Genomic DNA, 14883 nt, shown 5'->3' with positions numbered 1-14883 from the left:
GACGGCTATTGTGGTGGTGGCTGTACCTTTTTGTTGTTGTTGTTGTTGTTGTTTTAGTTTTTGTTCTCATTTTTTTATTTGACAATCTAAGGGAAAAGCAGTCAGTGCCCCTAACTAAACAGTCAGGTATTGCATGTTTTAAATTCTTGTGGCACACTGCTTGAAAATCACTGATATATACCAAAAAGTATTTTTCAAAAATGAAAATTTGAAATGTTTATAACCTACCTAAGACCTTTAAAAAGCCACTTAAAAATTTTTATGCTTTTTCTAGCAATCTTTTTTTCCTTTGGGGCCTGTATATGTTGTATTGTAATAGGACAATAGACAGTATATATGACTTTTTCTGGTCTAGGTCATTAACTTTTTTGCCATTTTAAAAATCCTCTGAAGGCATTTTAAGTGACTTCATAACCCAATAAATGTATTATTTACTTAACTAGTTCTTATTGCTATATTGCTCTCTGCAAAGGTGGTTTCAATTTATACCTCTTCTAATAGTGTGAATGTTTATTTTGTTTGACGTTCACATTTCTTATACAGGGTCCAGCCCAAATAATATCCCTTTTTTATTACAAATTCTTTTATTATTATTATTTTTTAATCATAAGCATGTAATTCTGTAACATAACAATATCACACTCAGGTACACTGTATGACATTTTAGGTGAAATGTTCAAATTAAAACTATAAATTATTACACCCATATTATTAGCCTACCAACCACACTGAAGTAGGCATTACTTCTGCAGGACCCTGTATATTGAGTACCAAGGCACTCTCTGTCTCCTGCCTTTAAAAGGGGCATTTATTCCCTATGGGACTTCCGTTTTGGGTTATCAGGCATAGAGACAAGTCCAAATGTTTCCTAGGTGTTGTGTGGGAGGGAGTTGTCAGTCATAAAAATGTATTGATGGTAACATGTCTGTTATAAATGAAACTAATTCTGAAAATACTGTCAGCCTTATTCTAACTTTTGGATTCCAGCCTCTTCCAGATTAGGCCGAGCACTTGCTGAGCTTTTCGGACTTCTTGTTAAACTTTGTGTGGGGTCTCCTGTCCGCCAGAGAAGGAGCCATCATGCTGCCAGCACCACCACAGCACCAACCCCCGCTGCTCGATCAACAGCCTCAGCCCTCACCAAGCTCCTCACAAAGGGCTTGTCGTGGCAGCCCCCACCTTATACACCTACTCCTCGCTTCAGGTGAGGCTCTGCTTCAGATACAGAATCTAATTGATTCCTTCACCACTTAAATGAAGAGGGAGCCATTGAATTAGAGGATTCGGTGGTCCTTTGTTTGTTCTATTACCCAAAATGCAGTTTAAGGTACTTGTATTGGAACTACCTAGTCTAGAATATAGAGATCTTTAAAGCAGTTGTAATCAAACTGCATTTCAGTAACCTTGTACTTTTAGTAGGTGGGAACCTTCTTAGACATTTTAATAAGCAGTCAAATCACCCACCTGCATTCCAGTCAGTCTGTCAGTCATTTCAATGCAATGTTTAAATTTTACTCTTAGCTTCCACACAAATTGTCCATTATTTCTGTGTCTGCTTCAGAAAATGTTATTTTTTTTTCTCTTTCCCTCTTTCAGGCTAACATTCTTCATCTGTTCAGTTGGTTTTACATCTCCAATGCTGTTTGATGAGAGGAAGTATCCCTACCATCTTATGCTGCAGAAATTTCTCTGCTCTGGAGGCCACAATGCTCTTTTCGAGTAAGGATCAGGTTGCTTCACTGAGAAGCGTTTCTTGGAGTTTGATCTTCTCTGTGTGCCTTAGCAGCCTACAACTTTCTAAGTCACCTATCGTGTGACAGTGAGATACGTAGAGACCCAGTGATTGTACCCTTCCACATTCTAGGCACTAGCCACATTTATCTCCATCTTCCTTGGAGGGTATGGGATTCAGCCTTTCTTAGAGGTGTTTGCAAGGGTCTCTACTTTCTCATTTGGTTTCCAGTACTGGGTACATATTTTTCTAGTAGACTTGTTCTCTTCTATGTTTTTCTGAATATGATAATTTTTGTATCTCTTGGCCAGAATTTTAAGCTAAATTTCACATTTTTGTTTGTTTTGGCTTTAAAATGTAATTTTAGAAAAGGTAATCATTTTGCAGTATATATGTGTATCTATGACATTGTACGTCTTAAGCTTACATGTGTAATATGTCAGTAATATCTAAAAAAAGCTACAGTGAAGACCAAAAAAGGTTAAAGCTAATAAATAATGGACAGATGGAAGCATAGCGCCAAGAGGAGGGACAGGTAGTGCCAATATAAAGACTGGGAACATATCAAATGTCTTTTTCGCCACCACCCTATCTAAAATACTAATGTTCTTTCTCCATACTTTCTCTTACTTGAATTTAGAACTTTCAATTGGGCTCTTTCTATGGGTGGCAAAGTTCCTGTGGCTGAAGGATTAGAACATTCAGACTTACCTGATGGCACAGGAGAATTCCTAGATGCCTGGCTTATGCTGGTGGAAAAGATGGTGAATCCTACCACGGTGCTTGAATCCCCACATTCACTGCCTGCCAAATTGCCTGGAAGTGTCCAGAATTTTCCACAATTCAGTGCCCTTCGTTTCCTTGTGGTAACTCAGAAAGTAAGTATTCGGCATTCTAAAACCAAGGGGAATTTCTCGTGCTGATTAGGTAACTCCCATTGTTTTGTCCTCTCTAATGAAATAACTTGATAAAACCATTAGATTCTACTCTCAGATAGGGCTGCATTTCAGATGGAGATAGAAATCGTTTGAGAATTTTTTGTGGTGTACACGCTTGAACTCTAAACTTCATATTGGTACTTCCAGGTTGGAGTAAATGCCCCTTCTGTGCTTCCTGGGCCCCCTCAATAATGACCTAGGATTTTGTTGGCAGGAACTGGTTGTGGAAGGACTATCCCCATAGGCTTTTGGCTTATTCCTCACAGGACTTTGAATTGAGACAAAATGATTTTGACACGTCTTTTCAAATGATGTATAGGCAGCATTTACTTGCATCAAGAACCTGTGGAACCGTAAACCCCTGAAAGTGTATGGTGGGCGAATGGCTGAGTCCATGCTCGCCATCCTGTGCCACATCCTCCGAGGAGAGCCTGTAATTCGAGAGAGACTGAGCAAAGAGAAGGAGGGGTCTCGAGGAGAAGAGGATACAGGGCAAGAGGAAGGTGGCTCCCGCCGAGATCCTCAAGTCAACCAGCAACAACTGCAACAGGTAGAGTGCTGGCCTGGTGCTCCGGGGCCCAGGCTTTGCACCCGATAGAGTGCAATGCTTGTGTGTTTTCTGAGTTTACATGTCACTAAGTGCTCCATCCTGTTAGCCAGGAGATAGAATTCAATTTGCTCTTTCCTTTAGTGCTTATTTTTTCATCTTTAAACAAACACATAAACCACATTTTGGAAATTATAAGCTAGAAGTGGTGGGGGGAGAAGCACTTATAAACCTGACATTTCAATCTCAAGAGAGTATTTAGCATATTCCTCTGGGAATTTGTGTGTTCTCTTTATGTCCAATGTCCCAGTCAAATATGTCTCCCTACATGCTACATTTTTTATTGTAACAGTAATAAATGCTCACTTTAAGAAAATTTAGAAATGCAGCAAAATACTTTAAAAGGAACTCATAATGTCACCACACAAGATAATTATTTTGTTCTTTTTTATTACTTAGTCCTATGCCTGATTCTTACATAGTTAACATGTAATATGTAGAATTGTACTGCTGTCATTAAGAAAATAGGTCTTTTAATGTCTCTGTCATTCTTCTTTGTTGGATATTAATTTGCTTGTTTGATGTTGTAAAGCTGTGATACACAGTTTTTTTGTACAAACCTTTCTGTACATTTTATGATTATTTACTATTGTTAGAAATCTGGGTTATTTTTTTAGGCTCTTGTTCTGTTGCCAGTTTGATTTTCAGAAAAGTAGGACCAATTTTTTCTTATGTGACTTTCAAATTAGGATAATCTTGTTAATGACAATAACCATCGAACCCCCATTTTCTTAGAAGAATAGAACTGAGAATCATCTGCCTCGTTGTGTGGCTCTAATGTTCACATTCTATGGAAGCACCAAATAGGTCCATTCACGTTATTGGTCTTAACTTACAAATGTTCTCAGTTCATATGAAGTTAGAAAAACTTATTTCCATCTTGAAAGGGTTTATTTTTAAAATGCATTTGGGTTTGGGGTTTTTTTTTTTTTTACTGTGATTCTGAGATCCTGCATTCTTCTTACAGCTCATGGACATGGGCTTCACAAGGGAACATGCCATGGAAGCCCTGTTGAACACCAGCACCATGGAGCAGGCCACAGAGTACCTCCTCACGCACCCTCCCCCAATCATGGGAGGGGTTGTTCGGGTAAGTTGGCTCAGGGCCTCTAGACTTCTAAGACGTTGGTCGGGCTGCTGACATGCTTTTCTCCTTTCATGCTTCTGTCACTGGTCATCCCTTCTCATCTTCAGACATCTCTGTACCACTGTTTTCTTTTCATGACAACTCTTCTAGCTCTAGAATGTAATGAGCAAAAGTTTCCTATCTCCCAGCCATACAAATTATTGGACTTCATTTGCAGAAAATCTCTTAAAATATCCACAGTCAGAAAGCCATAGAGGAGATTCTTCTTAGATGCAGAAAAGGTGGTCACATTAAAGCCTCCTTCCACTACTTAATTTCATTGTGATTTTTTTCTCTCTGTTCTCACAGTGACCAGGTAAGCCTAGTTGGGTTTAATTCTAGAGAGCAGGATTCAGAGCCCCTTCTCTAAAGCTTGAGCACAGAGTGTCTGATTCCTTATCAGTTGGGGTATGTATATTGCTGGATTTTCTGTTGTTACTCTGTAGGATCTGAGTATGTCTGAAGAGGACCAGATGATGAGAGCTATTGCCATGTCTCTGGGGCAGGATATCCCAATGGATCAGAGGGCAGAGTCACCTGAGGTAACTAGAACATAGGGCATCCAAAAGGGTCTGACACAGTAATTTTAGTATTTCTATGAATATTTGGCTCCTACTGCAAAGTAATTGATAGAATTAAAATCTAAAGACAGACATGGGAGTACTCATTTATCCCAGCTTTGTAATCACTGATCTACTTGAGGCTTTGCGCCTTTTTGTCAAATAGGAGGCCCAAAATGTACTTAGTACACATTAGGCCAAACTTGGCTATCTATTTTTAGGTAACAGTTGCTCTGTTTGCTATACTGTCCGAGAATGCAGGACAATGTCTGCAAATCATTTTGTAGGTTGTAATGTAGGATACTGTGAATAAGTTGGCAGTGCTCTGGGGGTTAGAGGTGTCCTTCTCCTCTGCTTTTCTTTGTCTTGCCTTAGCCTTTGTGGCTTCCTTCATACTCACTGACACACTCTAATGAACGTATCACCCGTTTGAGGAGAAGGTAGAGGGTATTCATATGATAGGGCAAATACATTCTTAGAGCCTTCCTCGTCTTTCTTCCTTCAACTCTTCCATATGCTATCACCCTTTCTTCCCTGCCTCCAGGAAGTTGCTTGCCGAAAGGAGGAGGAGGAACGGAAAGCTCGAGAAAAGCAGGAAGAGGAAGAAGCTAAATGTCTAGAGAAGTTCCAGGATGCTGATCCATTGGAACAAGATGAGCTGCACACTTTCACGGATACCATGTTGCCAGGTTGCTTCCACCTTCTTGATGAGCTGCCAGATACAGTGTACCGGGTGTGCGATCTGATTATGACCGCAATAAAACGTAATGGAGCAGACTATCGAGACATGATTCTGAAGCAAGTAGTCAATCAGGTAAACTCTCCAGCGGTCAAAAGAGGAGTATATAAAGTGGCTTTCCTACCATCTATCAAAACCTAATTTCTTTACAGAATGTTTTTATATTTATATTTTACACAATCTGGATGTATTCTCTCATTGAATTCTTTAGCTCTGATCATCTAGCTCTTTTTTGAGAATGTTCCTGTAAAAAGTAAATTAACTACTTCACAAAAAATATCTTTGAAAGGAAAAACAAAGCTCTCTACTTCTGGGCATTTCTTCTTAGAATCATCTTAAATGTTCAAAATGTGCCTTACTCCTGAGCCAAGTTAGGCCGCTGGACTAAGAGTGAATAAATGTTTTTTTCTCCCCTTAGGCAACAGTCACTTTGACAAATGCGTCCCCATCCTGATGAATAGTTGTAACCTGGTGTTTATCTTTTTTCTGTACATTTTTGTTTGTTTGTTTGTTTTTAGAGAACGAGGAAAGGAGGGAGAAGGGGGGGAACATCAATGTATGGTTGTCTCTCCTGTGCCACCCACCAGGGACCTGGCCTACAACCCAGGCCTGTGCCCTGTCTGGGAATCAACCAGGGACCCTTTGGTTCACAGGTCACCACTCAATCCATTGAGCCACATCAGCCATGGCTATCTTTTTTAAGCAGGGTTTTTCCTCATTATGAAATTAAATGTATATAGTCGTAGAAGTAGGATAAGAAATAAATTCTCAAAATTCCCACACAGATAGCCAGTTCATACTTTGGTGGTATGTTCTTTACTATTTTTTACTACTCATGTACTCATGTTAAAGTTAAGAAGCAGAGAAAGAAAACAAAAAGTGATACACAAAATCATAACTTTAGTATATGGAAACATAAAAGTAAGACAAACTGGGTAAGCTATTTTTTTCACAAGCTATGTATGACCAAGGTTTCGTTTCCTTTAATCTGTATTAAAAGTATATAGAAATAATTTTAAGAAAACTAAGACCTTAATAGAAAAGAGCAATTGTATAAGATTCATTACAAGAAATTTAACAGGCAAACTAAAGCAAAACCAAGATTTCTAACATTCTAGATTTTTGTTTTTAATTCTGGGGTGAGCATATGGTAAAAATCATTGATGGAAGTGTAAGTTGGTAGAATCTTTGTGCATCAGAAATTTTAAAAATATTTCCTTTACCTTAGAATTTAAGCTTCTTTTTTTAAAGATTTTCTTTCTTTATCTTTAGAGGAGAAGGGAAGGAGAGAGGGAGAAAAATAACAATGTACGGTTGCTTCTCATGCATCCCCCGCTGGGAACTGGCCTGCAACCCAGGCATGTGCCCTGGCTGGGAATCGAACCGCAATACTGTGGTTCGCAGGCCCACACTCAATCCACTGAGCTACACCAGCCAGGGCAGAATTTAAGCTTCTTGTAATCTAGTTTAAGAAAATAATCTTTAGAGATTGTCCTATGGTAGCATACATCTTCTTTTAATATAGACATTAAATCTCAGTAGTAAATATATTATTATTTTCCCACTCTCATTTGGCAGATGTGTTGAGGATGGAGTATTTTACAAAGTTGAGAATTTTTGACAAACCTTACCATATTTTGTCTGCAGTCATCTGACTTGGCCTCTCTATTTTTCTAGGTATGGGAAGCTGCCGATGTATTAATCAAAGCTGCTCTCCCTCTGACAACAAGTGACACAAAAACGGTGTCAGAGTGGATCAGTCAGATGGCCACCCTGCCCCAGGCATCCAATTTGGCTACTAGAATCTTGCTTTTAACACTGCTTTTTGAGGTAAGATTGAAATCTTTTCATCTCTCTGATTCATTCATCAGAATTATGGCACACCTATTGTTTGAGACATTGAAGAAGGTAGAGACGAATGTAAGGCATGGTCTCTGCATTTCGTGAGCCTGCAGTTTCTAGTAGGCTATAATGCACATAATCAAGTGCAAAATATAGCATTCTGCACATGAATGGTATAAGCAGGGGTGTCAAACTCATTTTCACCGGGGCCCACATCAGCCTCACAGTTGCCTTCAAAGGGCTGGAATAATTTTAGGACTGTATAAATGTAACTACTCCTTAACTCTTAGGGAGTTGGCCCTTTGAAGGCAACCACAAGGCTGATGTGGGCCCCCGTGAAAATGAGTTTGATACCCCTGGTATAAATGATGACCTGTACACGTTGCTTCTAGATCAGAGTCAGGCTTCTCAGAACAAGTGTTAATTGAATTGAGTCTCAGAGGATTGGGGGGTGGTCATTAAAAGAGGTATCGTAGTTCTGTTGTGGAATACTTCTGGTCTCCCTAAGGAAACCTCTAAGTGGCACATAGAGTTGGGGTAGCCGGTGAGAATTGGGTAAGGGGCATTAGATAGAATTTGACTCGTCTTTGTCCCTGGTCAGTCAGCAGATTGAGGGAAAAGAGTAATTTGGTCAGGTTGTGTTTTGTTCCAACCAACATAGGAATTAGTAGGCAATTGATTTCAAATAAATGACTCTTTGTCATCATGTTTAATGGTAAAAGCTGAACTTACTGGAGGAAACACTTAACAGCAACTTGGGGAAAGGGTTCAATATATGTGTCAGACTATATGTCTGTAGTCTTGGCACTTTCCCTTAATGGTGGTTCTTGTTATAGCATTTGTAAATAGGTGGCAAAGTACAGAATACTGGGGGGCGGGGTATGTTCATAACATTATAGTATAAAGAGAAAATCACAAGTTACGGTCCAGTATTTTCTTGTAGTCCTGTTTCTATATATTTAAAAAAATTGGGATCAGGCTATTTTAAAAGTGTTACATTTTTCTCTGTGTTATTATATTGTGAATATTTTTCCATGTCATGTATATATTGTTCCACCTTTTGGACGTTCCCTAGTTTATTTAAGAAATTTCTCATTGTTGGACATTTAAATTGCCTCAGTGGTTTCCTGTTCTAAGTAATACTTTAGTGTAGTCCCTGTAGGGAGAACCTTTTACTGGATTGCTGTGTTTAATTATTCCATCTTCCTTGGAAGATTTTAAAGGTTCTCTGTCAATCAGAAGCTTTTCGACTTCAGCATAGTTGATTCTGTATACCCTAGATGATAATCCTTAATGATATTAGTGATGGTAACAAGAGTTTCCGTGTTAAGTACATACTAATGTGCCAGGCAGTATGTTCGGCATTTTGAATATGCAGTCTTGTTTAATCATTACAATTACTCTGGAGGTAGGAATTACTATTTACTTTGATCTGTGGGGAAACAAAGGCCTAGAGAACTTGAGTAACTCATATCACACAGCTGGCACATGTAGAGGTAGAATTTGAATTTAATTCTGTGTTCACCCCTGTGATTACTGAATAGAAGTTGGTGTGTGTTTTCTTTTTTCCTTTGATTAATCAATCAGGAGTTGAAGCTGCCTTGTGCTTGGGTGGTTGAATCTAGTGGCATCCTTAATGTCCTAATCAAACTCTTGGAAGTGGTTCAGCCCTGCCTACAGGCCGCCAAGGAGCAAAAGGAGGTCCAGACCCCAAAGTGAGTGGCCCTGTATCTCCTTTCACTTCTGTTTTTCTGGGGCATGTGTGGGACAGATCTTGGGTACCTTTTGGGGTTTGAAAATTGTGAGGTGCCTGATGAAGTCAAGAAAACTTCCCCATGTTGTGTATGGGCTTCTGGCTTGCTCGGAGTAAATCATTTCTCCATTTGTAGGTGGATCACCCCAGTGTTGCTCCTGATTGATTTCTATGAAAAGACAGCCATCTCCTCAAAAAGGAGAGCCCAAATGACTAAGGTACATAATACAGTGTGTATGGTTGGCACAGCTGCGTCACTGCTTCTAGCAAGAGCAGGCCAGCAGAGAGTACGAGACATTGGTAAAGCCTGTAAAGCTCTCTGATTAAGGAATAAATCTCCTGAGGGATATTGATAGCTAGAGTTCTCTTTCGGATGAGGTATTAGAATTAGTTTTTATGGAGCATCTTGCTAAAGGGCCCAAGAGCTTAGCCTGGAAGTAAAAGTTCAAGAAGGGTCCAGAGGAGGAGCGGCTCTTCTGTCATGTGGAGGACTGAGCGTACAGCAGTTTCTCCGAAAGGAAATACTCCTTATATGAAGATTTAAACATGTCAGTTACCTCAGTACCTTCTCAGAAACAGGAATTTTGTTTTAGTGCATCTGAAGTAACATTCCCCTTTCGTGGGAAACAGTGGGAAACAAAAGGAAAGCAGAGGAATCACAGGACAAGGATTTAGAGGGTTTTGTGCCTATGGAGAGGCTGAGGAATAGAAGGATTAATGTATACAAAAATACCTCTCTTCTCAAAATATACCAAAGGATCAGTATATTTCTTTTTCCTGGATTAACTTTAGCAATGAACACTGATGAAGTTAATATTTATTCTTACAACCAACCTTGTAGAAAGTATAAAGAAATTTTGTGCTGTTATATTTAGTACTTACAGTCCAACAACAACAACTGGCGCTGGTTTGATGACCGCTCTGGGCGTTGGTGTAGTTACAGTGCAAGCAACAACAGCACTATTGATTCTGCCTGGAAGTCTGGAGAGACGAGTGTTCGTTTCACTGCAGGCCGAAGAAGATATACTGTCCAATTCACCACAATGGTTCAGGTACCTGCGCATTCAATGCTGTAAACTTTATTAGAAAGAGGGGAAGGAACTAGGTGCGCCTTTCGGTTTCCCGCTTCCTGAACCAGCAGTCCTGCCATGTGTTATAAGGAGCACTGTAAACATACCACTACGAAATTGGGTATAGTTTTCCGAGAACCGAGTCTTACTGTGGTCATTGGACAGACCATGGGTCTGTGGCAATTTGATAGTGTCCCACCAGGGAATGATTTTAATTATCTTGTCAAGGATTAGGGAATGGGTAGGGATGGCGTCTGCTCTGTTGACAAGTTTACAATTCATTTTGGGCCCTGTGTATGCCTCTTTCCTTCCTGGGAGCCTTCCTGCTTTCTCTCAGTAAAAGAGAGGGATAGTATAACTTGTCAGGGTTCCTTACTACCGAAGCAGTTTGCCTGGGAGTTCTAATACCTCCCCCCAACAATGGTTGCTTTTTTTCCTTTTTTGATAGAGATATTTCGCTCTGCTTGAATTACTAGGTTAATGAAGAAACCGGGAACCGGCGCCCTGTGATGCTAACTCTCCTGAGGGTCCCACGGCTGAATAAAAACTCTAAAAACAGCAATGGACAGGAACTAGAGAAGACACTAGAAGAAAGCAAAGAAATGGATATCAAGCGTAAAGAAAATAAAGGCAATGGTATGGGCATGGTTTTAATCTTTCAAGGCATGTTTTACATGAAACTAGTGTGCCTCTATGGCCTAAGTTCTGGCTGATTTCATTGTCATTTCTTATCAATCAGATTGCTTGGTGACTTAAAGATACACAGTCTGCCTTTTTGTATGTGTTTTCATCTGGTCTTAGAATTGGTCTTTGGAATGTTTCTCTTCACAGGGCCCAAGTGCTTGACTAGTTACTTACAAAGGAGAGGTATGGGCGGAAATGTCAAGTTAAACTATTTAAACTCTTACTTTCTCATTCGTAGATACACCATTGGCCACAGAGAACACGAATACTGAAAAGGAGACAAGCCTGGAAGAAACAAAAATGGGGGACATCTTGATCCAGGGCCTAACGGAGGATATGGTGACTGTTTTAATCCGGGCCTGTGTGAGCATGCTAGGAGTCCCTGTGGACCCAGACACTTTGCATGCCACCCTTCGCCTCTGCCTAAGGCTCACCCGAGACCACAAATATGCCATGATGTTTGCAGAGCTGAAGAGTACCCGCATGATCTTGAATTTGACCCAGAGCTCAGGCTTCAATGGGTTTACTCCCTTGGTCACCCTTCTCTTAAGACACATTATTGAGGACCCCTGCACCCTCCGTCACACCATGGAAAAGGTGAGTCTTTTGGTGTGCAGTGCTGATTTAGCTTTATGTCATACCTTTGTTTCCCTTGATCTCAGAACAGATAGACTTGGTTCTTCTTAGAGACTGTGGCCAGATATGTAGACTATTATCACAGCAAAATTTCCCAGTATGTACTTAGGTGCTTGCTTAGATATGGTAGATAATCACAGTGAATGACATGAGAAAAGAACAACAAAATGGATTTTCTACCCTTAAATTTATTACAGTAATAGCTCTTATCTACTAAGTTCTCTCTGGCAATATAGGTTTCGTGAACCAAAAACTATTAATAAGGAATTTAAAATACCTTCCACCAAGTTCATGTCTTAAAGATATCCGCACGTAGAAGTACTTCTCATGTGTTCATCTAAGAGCCATTTCCCAAACATTGTAGTAAAGTGTTTGGAATGTTTATGATTGCCAGACACCAGTAAGCTCTTTATAAAAATACTCATTGTGCAGATCATAAAATTGAGGCTTACATGTTTCTTTTAGGAACTTAATATTAAGCAGTGGAAGAAATGTCAAAGTAATTAGAAAAAATAAGAACATTTATAACATCATTAAGACATAAATGGAAGGGTGGGGAGCAAACATCTTACTAGTAAGGCTTCCTCCTGCTAATTGTTTGTCAACCGTCATGTGAATGTTACTAGACTTCTATTTTCCTCTCTTGGAATATTGTTTCCCACACGTATAAATAAATGTTACAATATGCATTTTTGTGCATAGCTTTGTCACATTTAAGATTATTTTTCTTAGAGCTTGGTAGAAATTGAATCAAAAGTTACATTTTTTAACTTGCTTGCCAGAAAGCTGGTATCACTTCATATATACAGCTTTGAAAGTGCTGGGGAAAATACAAGTTCTTGTTGGATGAGAGAAAATCTGAGGTTAAAGGAAATTATACTTGGGGGTGTTGGGAGCAAAAGAAGGTCAGTGGCAACTTTAACATACCAACTTGGCAAAATGTAAATGCTTGATAATATCCATTGCAGGTACGGGTGTGGAGAACCAGGCATACTCTTACTTTTGGTAGAAGTGGAAATTGGTGCAGCCACATTGGAGGGCAATTTGGTACTGTCAGTTTAAGATATCCTTTGACCTAGAAATTCTATGGCTAAGAATTTATAACTAAAGTCAAGTATGCCAAGGTACATATACAAGAATGTTCGCTGTAGAATTGCTTGTAATATCAAGAAACTAGAGATCTAATGTCCGGGAGAGGTCTGGATAAATAAATTGTGGCACATTTTTATAGTGAAATTATACTTTTCTGTATTTAAAAAGTAAGAGTTATGTGTATTTTTTAATTGACTTTAGGTGGGGAGAGAAACATCAATTTTCCCCCCTCACTTATTTATGTATTTATTGGTATGTGCCCTGACCAGGAATTGAACCTGCAACCTTGGCATATTGGGACAATGCTCTAACCAACTGAGCCACCCAGCCAGGGTGGAGAGTCATTTTATAATTGCAACCTGACAGGAGAGACATAAGGATTAATATGCCAAACTAAAGGGCATAGCTGGTTTGGTAAGAAAAGCATTAAGATTCCAAAAGATGTTTATTTTTGTGAACAGAGCTCACGAAGGAATAGATAATAGAAAATGCAGTGAAGTTGTTTTGTTTATACTTTCCTGTATTTGCCATGATTATTTTGTGAGAAGAGCAAAACCCAAATGGATATCTAAGCCCTGTGGTTCAAGGCACACAATCCATAGTTTGATATCTCCTGTGGCTGTCATTATCTGAAACTAATTATTGGCTTTGAGGCATAAATAAAATGTTTGATTTTGTTCTTCTACATTGAGTGGATATCAATATTACATATTTTTTAGAGTTTGAACCATTCTGGTTTAAAACTAGGGCAACACTTGGGGAGATTAGGAGCTGGAATGATCAGTGGTCTGGATGCATTTCCCAATTTCTCTAAAGATCATACTCCATCTGGCCTAATAATTGATCATTTTGGAATATGCTTAGTGCTGTAGCTTTTTTATAAACCGTATTTTTTAATTGGGAAGAGATTGGACTTGAAAGACCAAGTTTATCTTTCTCCCAAAAATCTTTTTTAAAAAATAAGAACATTTATAACATCATTAAGACATAAGTGGAAGGGTGGGGAGCAAACATCTTATTAGTAAGGCTTCCTCCTGCTAATTGTTTGTCAACCATCATGTGAATGTTACTGGACTTCTATTTTCCTCTCTTGGAATATTGTTGCCAATATTCTCTTGGAATAAAGAGGTATCTGAGATATTCTGAGAATATCTGAGATATTCTCTTGGAATAAAGCTGCCATCCACTGTCTCGAAGGAAGAGCTTGGTTAGTATTTTAACTCTTGGAAACTCTTCCTTGAATATAATTGTATTTTCAGAAAGTAGTCATTAATCAGCAATGTTCCTCCCTTTCTTTACCAGGTTGTTCGCTCAGCAGCTACAAGCGGAGCTGGTAGCACTACTTCTGGTGTTGTATCTGGCAGCCTTGGCTCTCGGGAGATCAACTACATCCTTCGTGTCCTTGGGCCAGCTGCGTGCCGCAATCCGGACATTTTCACAGAAGTGGCCAACTGCTGTATCCGCATTGCCCTTCCAGCCCCTCGAGGCTCAGGAACTGGTACGTTTCCCTTTCTCCTGTCATTTTGAGACTTTGAAGTCTGTGGTCTAGTATAACTCCAGAGAGATTCTGTGAAGAGAGCTATAACTTGGAAGGCCGGCTTAGGCAGGTATTGGGACATTGGCTGGTTGATCGTGTAGGTCAGTTCAAAAGTACTTCAATAGCTTCTACAGTCCTTCCCTTTGTTAATCCCTGCGGGAGATACCAGGGATTCATTCACTCTAGTCCTTGCTTTCCAAGAGCTCAATCAGTGTCGCAGCAGGGCTTACATACAGTAGATGGTTTACAGTTTGAATGATAGTTGAAGAACAAATAAATGACTTGTGATACAGCATGAAGTATACAATATCAGTATATTTTTGCCAAATGTGTTGGCTTGTATTTAATTATGAGGAAATAGTGAGATAAATAAATTGTGAGATATTTTGTAAGAAAACTAGCCGAGATTCTTCAAAAATATTAATGTAGTAAGAAGGGAAAAATGCAAGATAAAAGGAGACTAGAGAGAGATAACCACCAACAACCTTGATGGGATTTTGGATCCAAATAAAAGAAATTTGGAGAAATTATAATACTGACTATTACTAGATAATATAATTGTATCTG

General features: G+C 39.3%; 1 protein-coding gene across 16 annotated transcripts in view; it reads left to right on the top strand.

Moving 5' to 3' along the window:
* The window catches only part of HUWE1 (HECT, UBA and WWE domain containing E3 ubiquitin protein ligase 1), a 157602-nt gene that overhangs the window by 97754 nt on the left and 44965 nt on the right, over window positions 1–14883 (top strand). For all 16 annotated transcript variants that reach the window (XM_037033746.1, XM_037033744.1, XM_037033754.1 and 13 more), the window contains 14 exons: window positions 988–1204; window positions 1597–1719; window positions 2373–2610; window positions 2990–3220; window positions 4245–4367; window positions 4850–4945; window positions 5508–5777; window positions 7380–7532; window positions 9132–9259; window positions 9434–9515; window positions 10173–10349; window positions 10844–11003; window positions 11290–11648; window positions 14082–14277. In XM_037033746.1, the coding sequence (XP_036889641.1) occupies window positions 988–1204; window positions 1597–1719; window positions 2373–2610; window positions 2990–3220; window positions 4245–4367; window positions 4850–4945; window positions 5508–5777; window positions 7380–7532; window positions 9132–9259; window positions 9434–9515; window positions 10173–10349; window positions 10844–11003; window positions 11290–11648; window positions 14082–14277 (2553 nt within the window). The remainder of the gene's footprint in view (window positions 1–987; window positions 1205–1596; window positions 1720–2372; window positions 2611–2989; window positions 3221–4244; window positions 4368–4849; window positions 4946–5507; window positions 5778–7379; window positions 7533–9131; window positions 9260–9433; window positions 9516–10172; window positions 10350–10843; window positions 11004–11289; window positions 11649–14081; window positions 14278–14883) is intronic.

Source organism: Sturnira hondurensis, unplaced genomic scaffold (assembly GCF_014824575.4).
Source record: "Sturnira hondurensis isolate 20B ecotype Veracruz unplaced genomic scaffold, ASM1482457v3 Scaffold0021781, whole genome shotgun sequence".
Lineage (NCBI taxonomy): Eukaryota > Metazoa > Chordata > Mammalia > Chiroptera > Phyllostomidae > Sturnira > Sturnira hondurensis.
The sequence above is the reverse complement of the archived record's forward strand: the minus strand, read 5'-3'. Positions and strand labels throughout refer to the sequence as shown.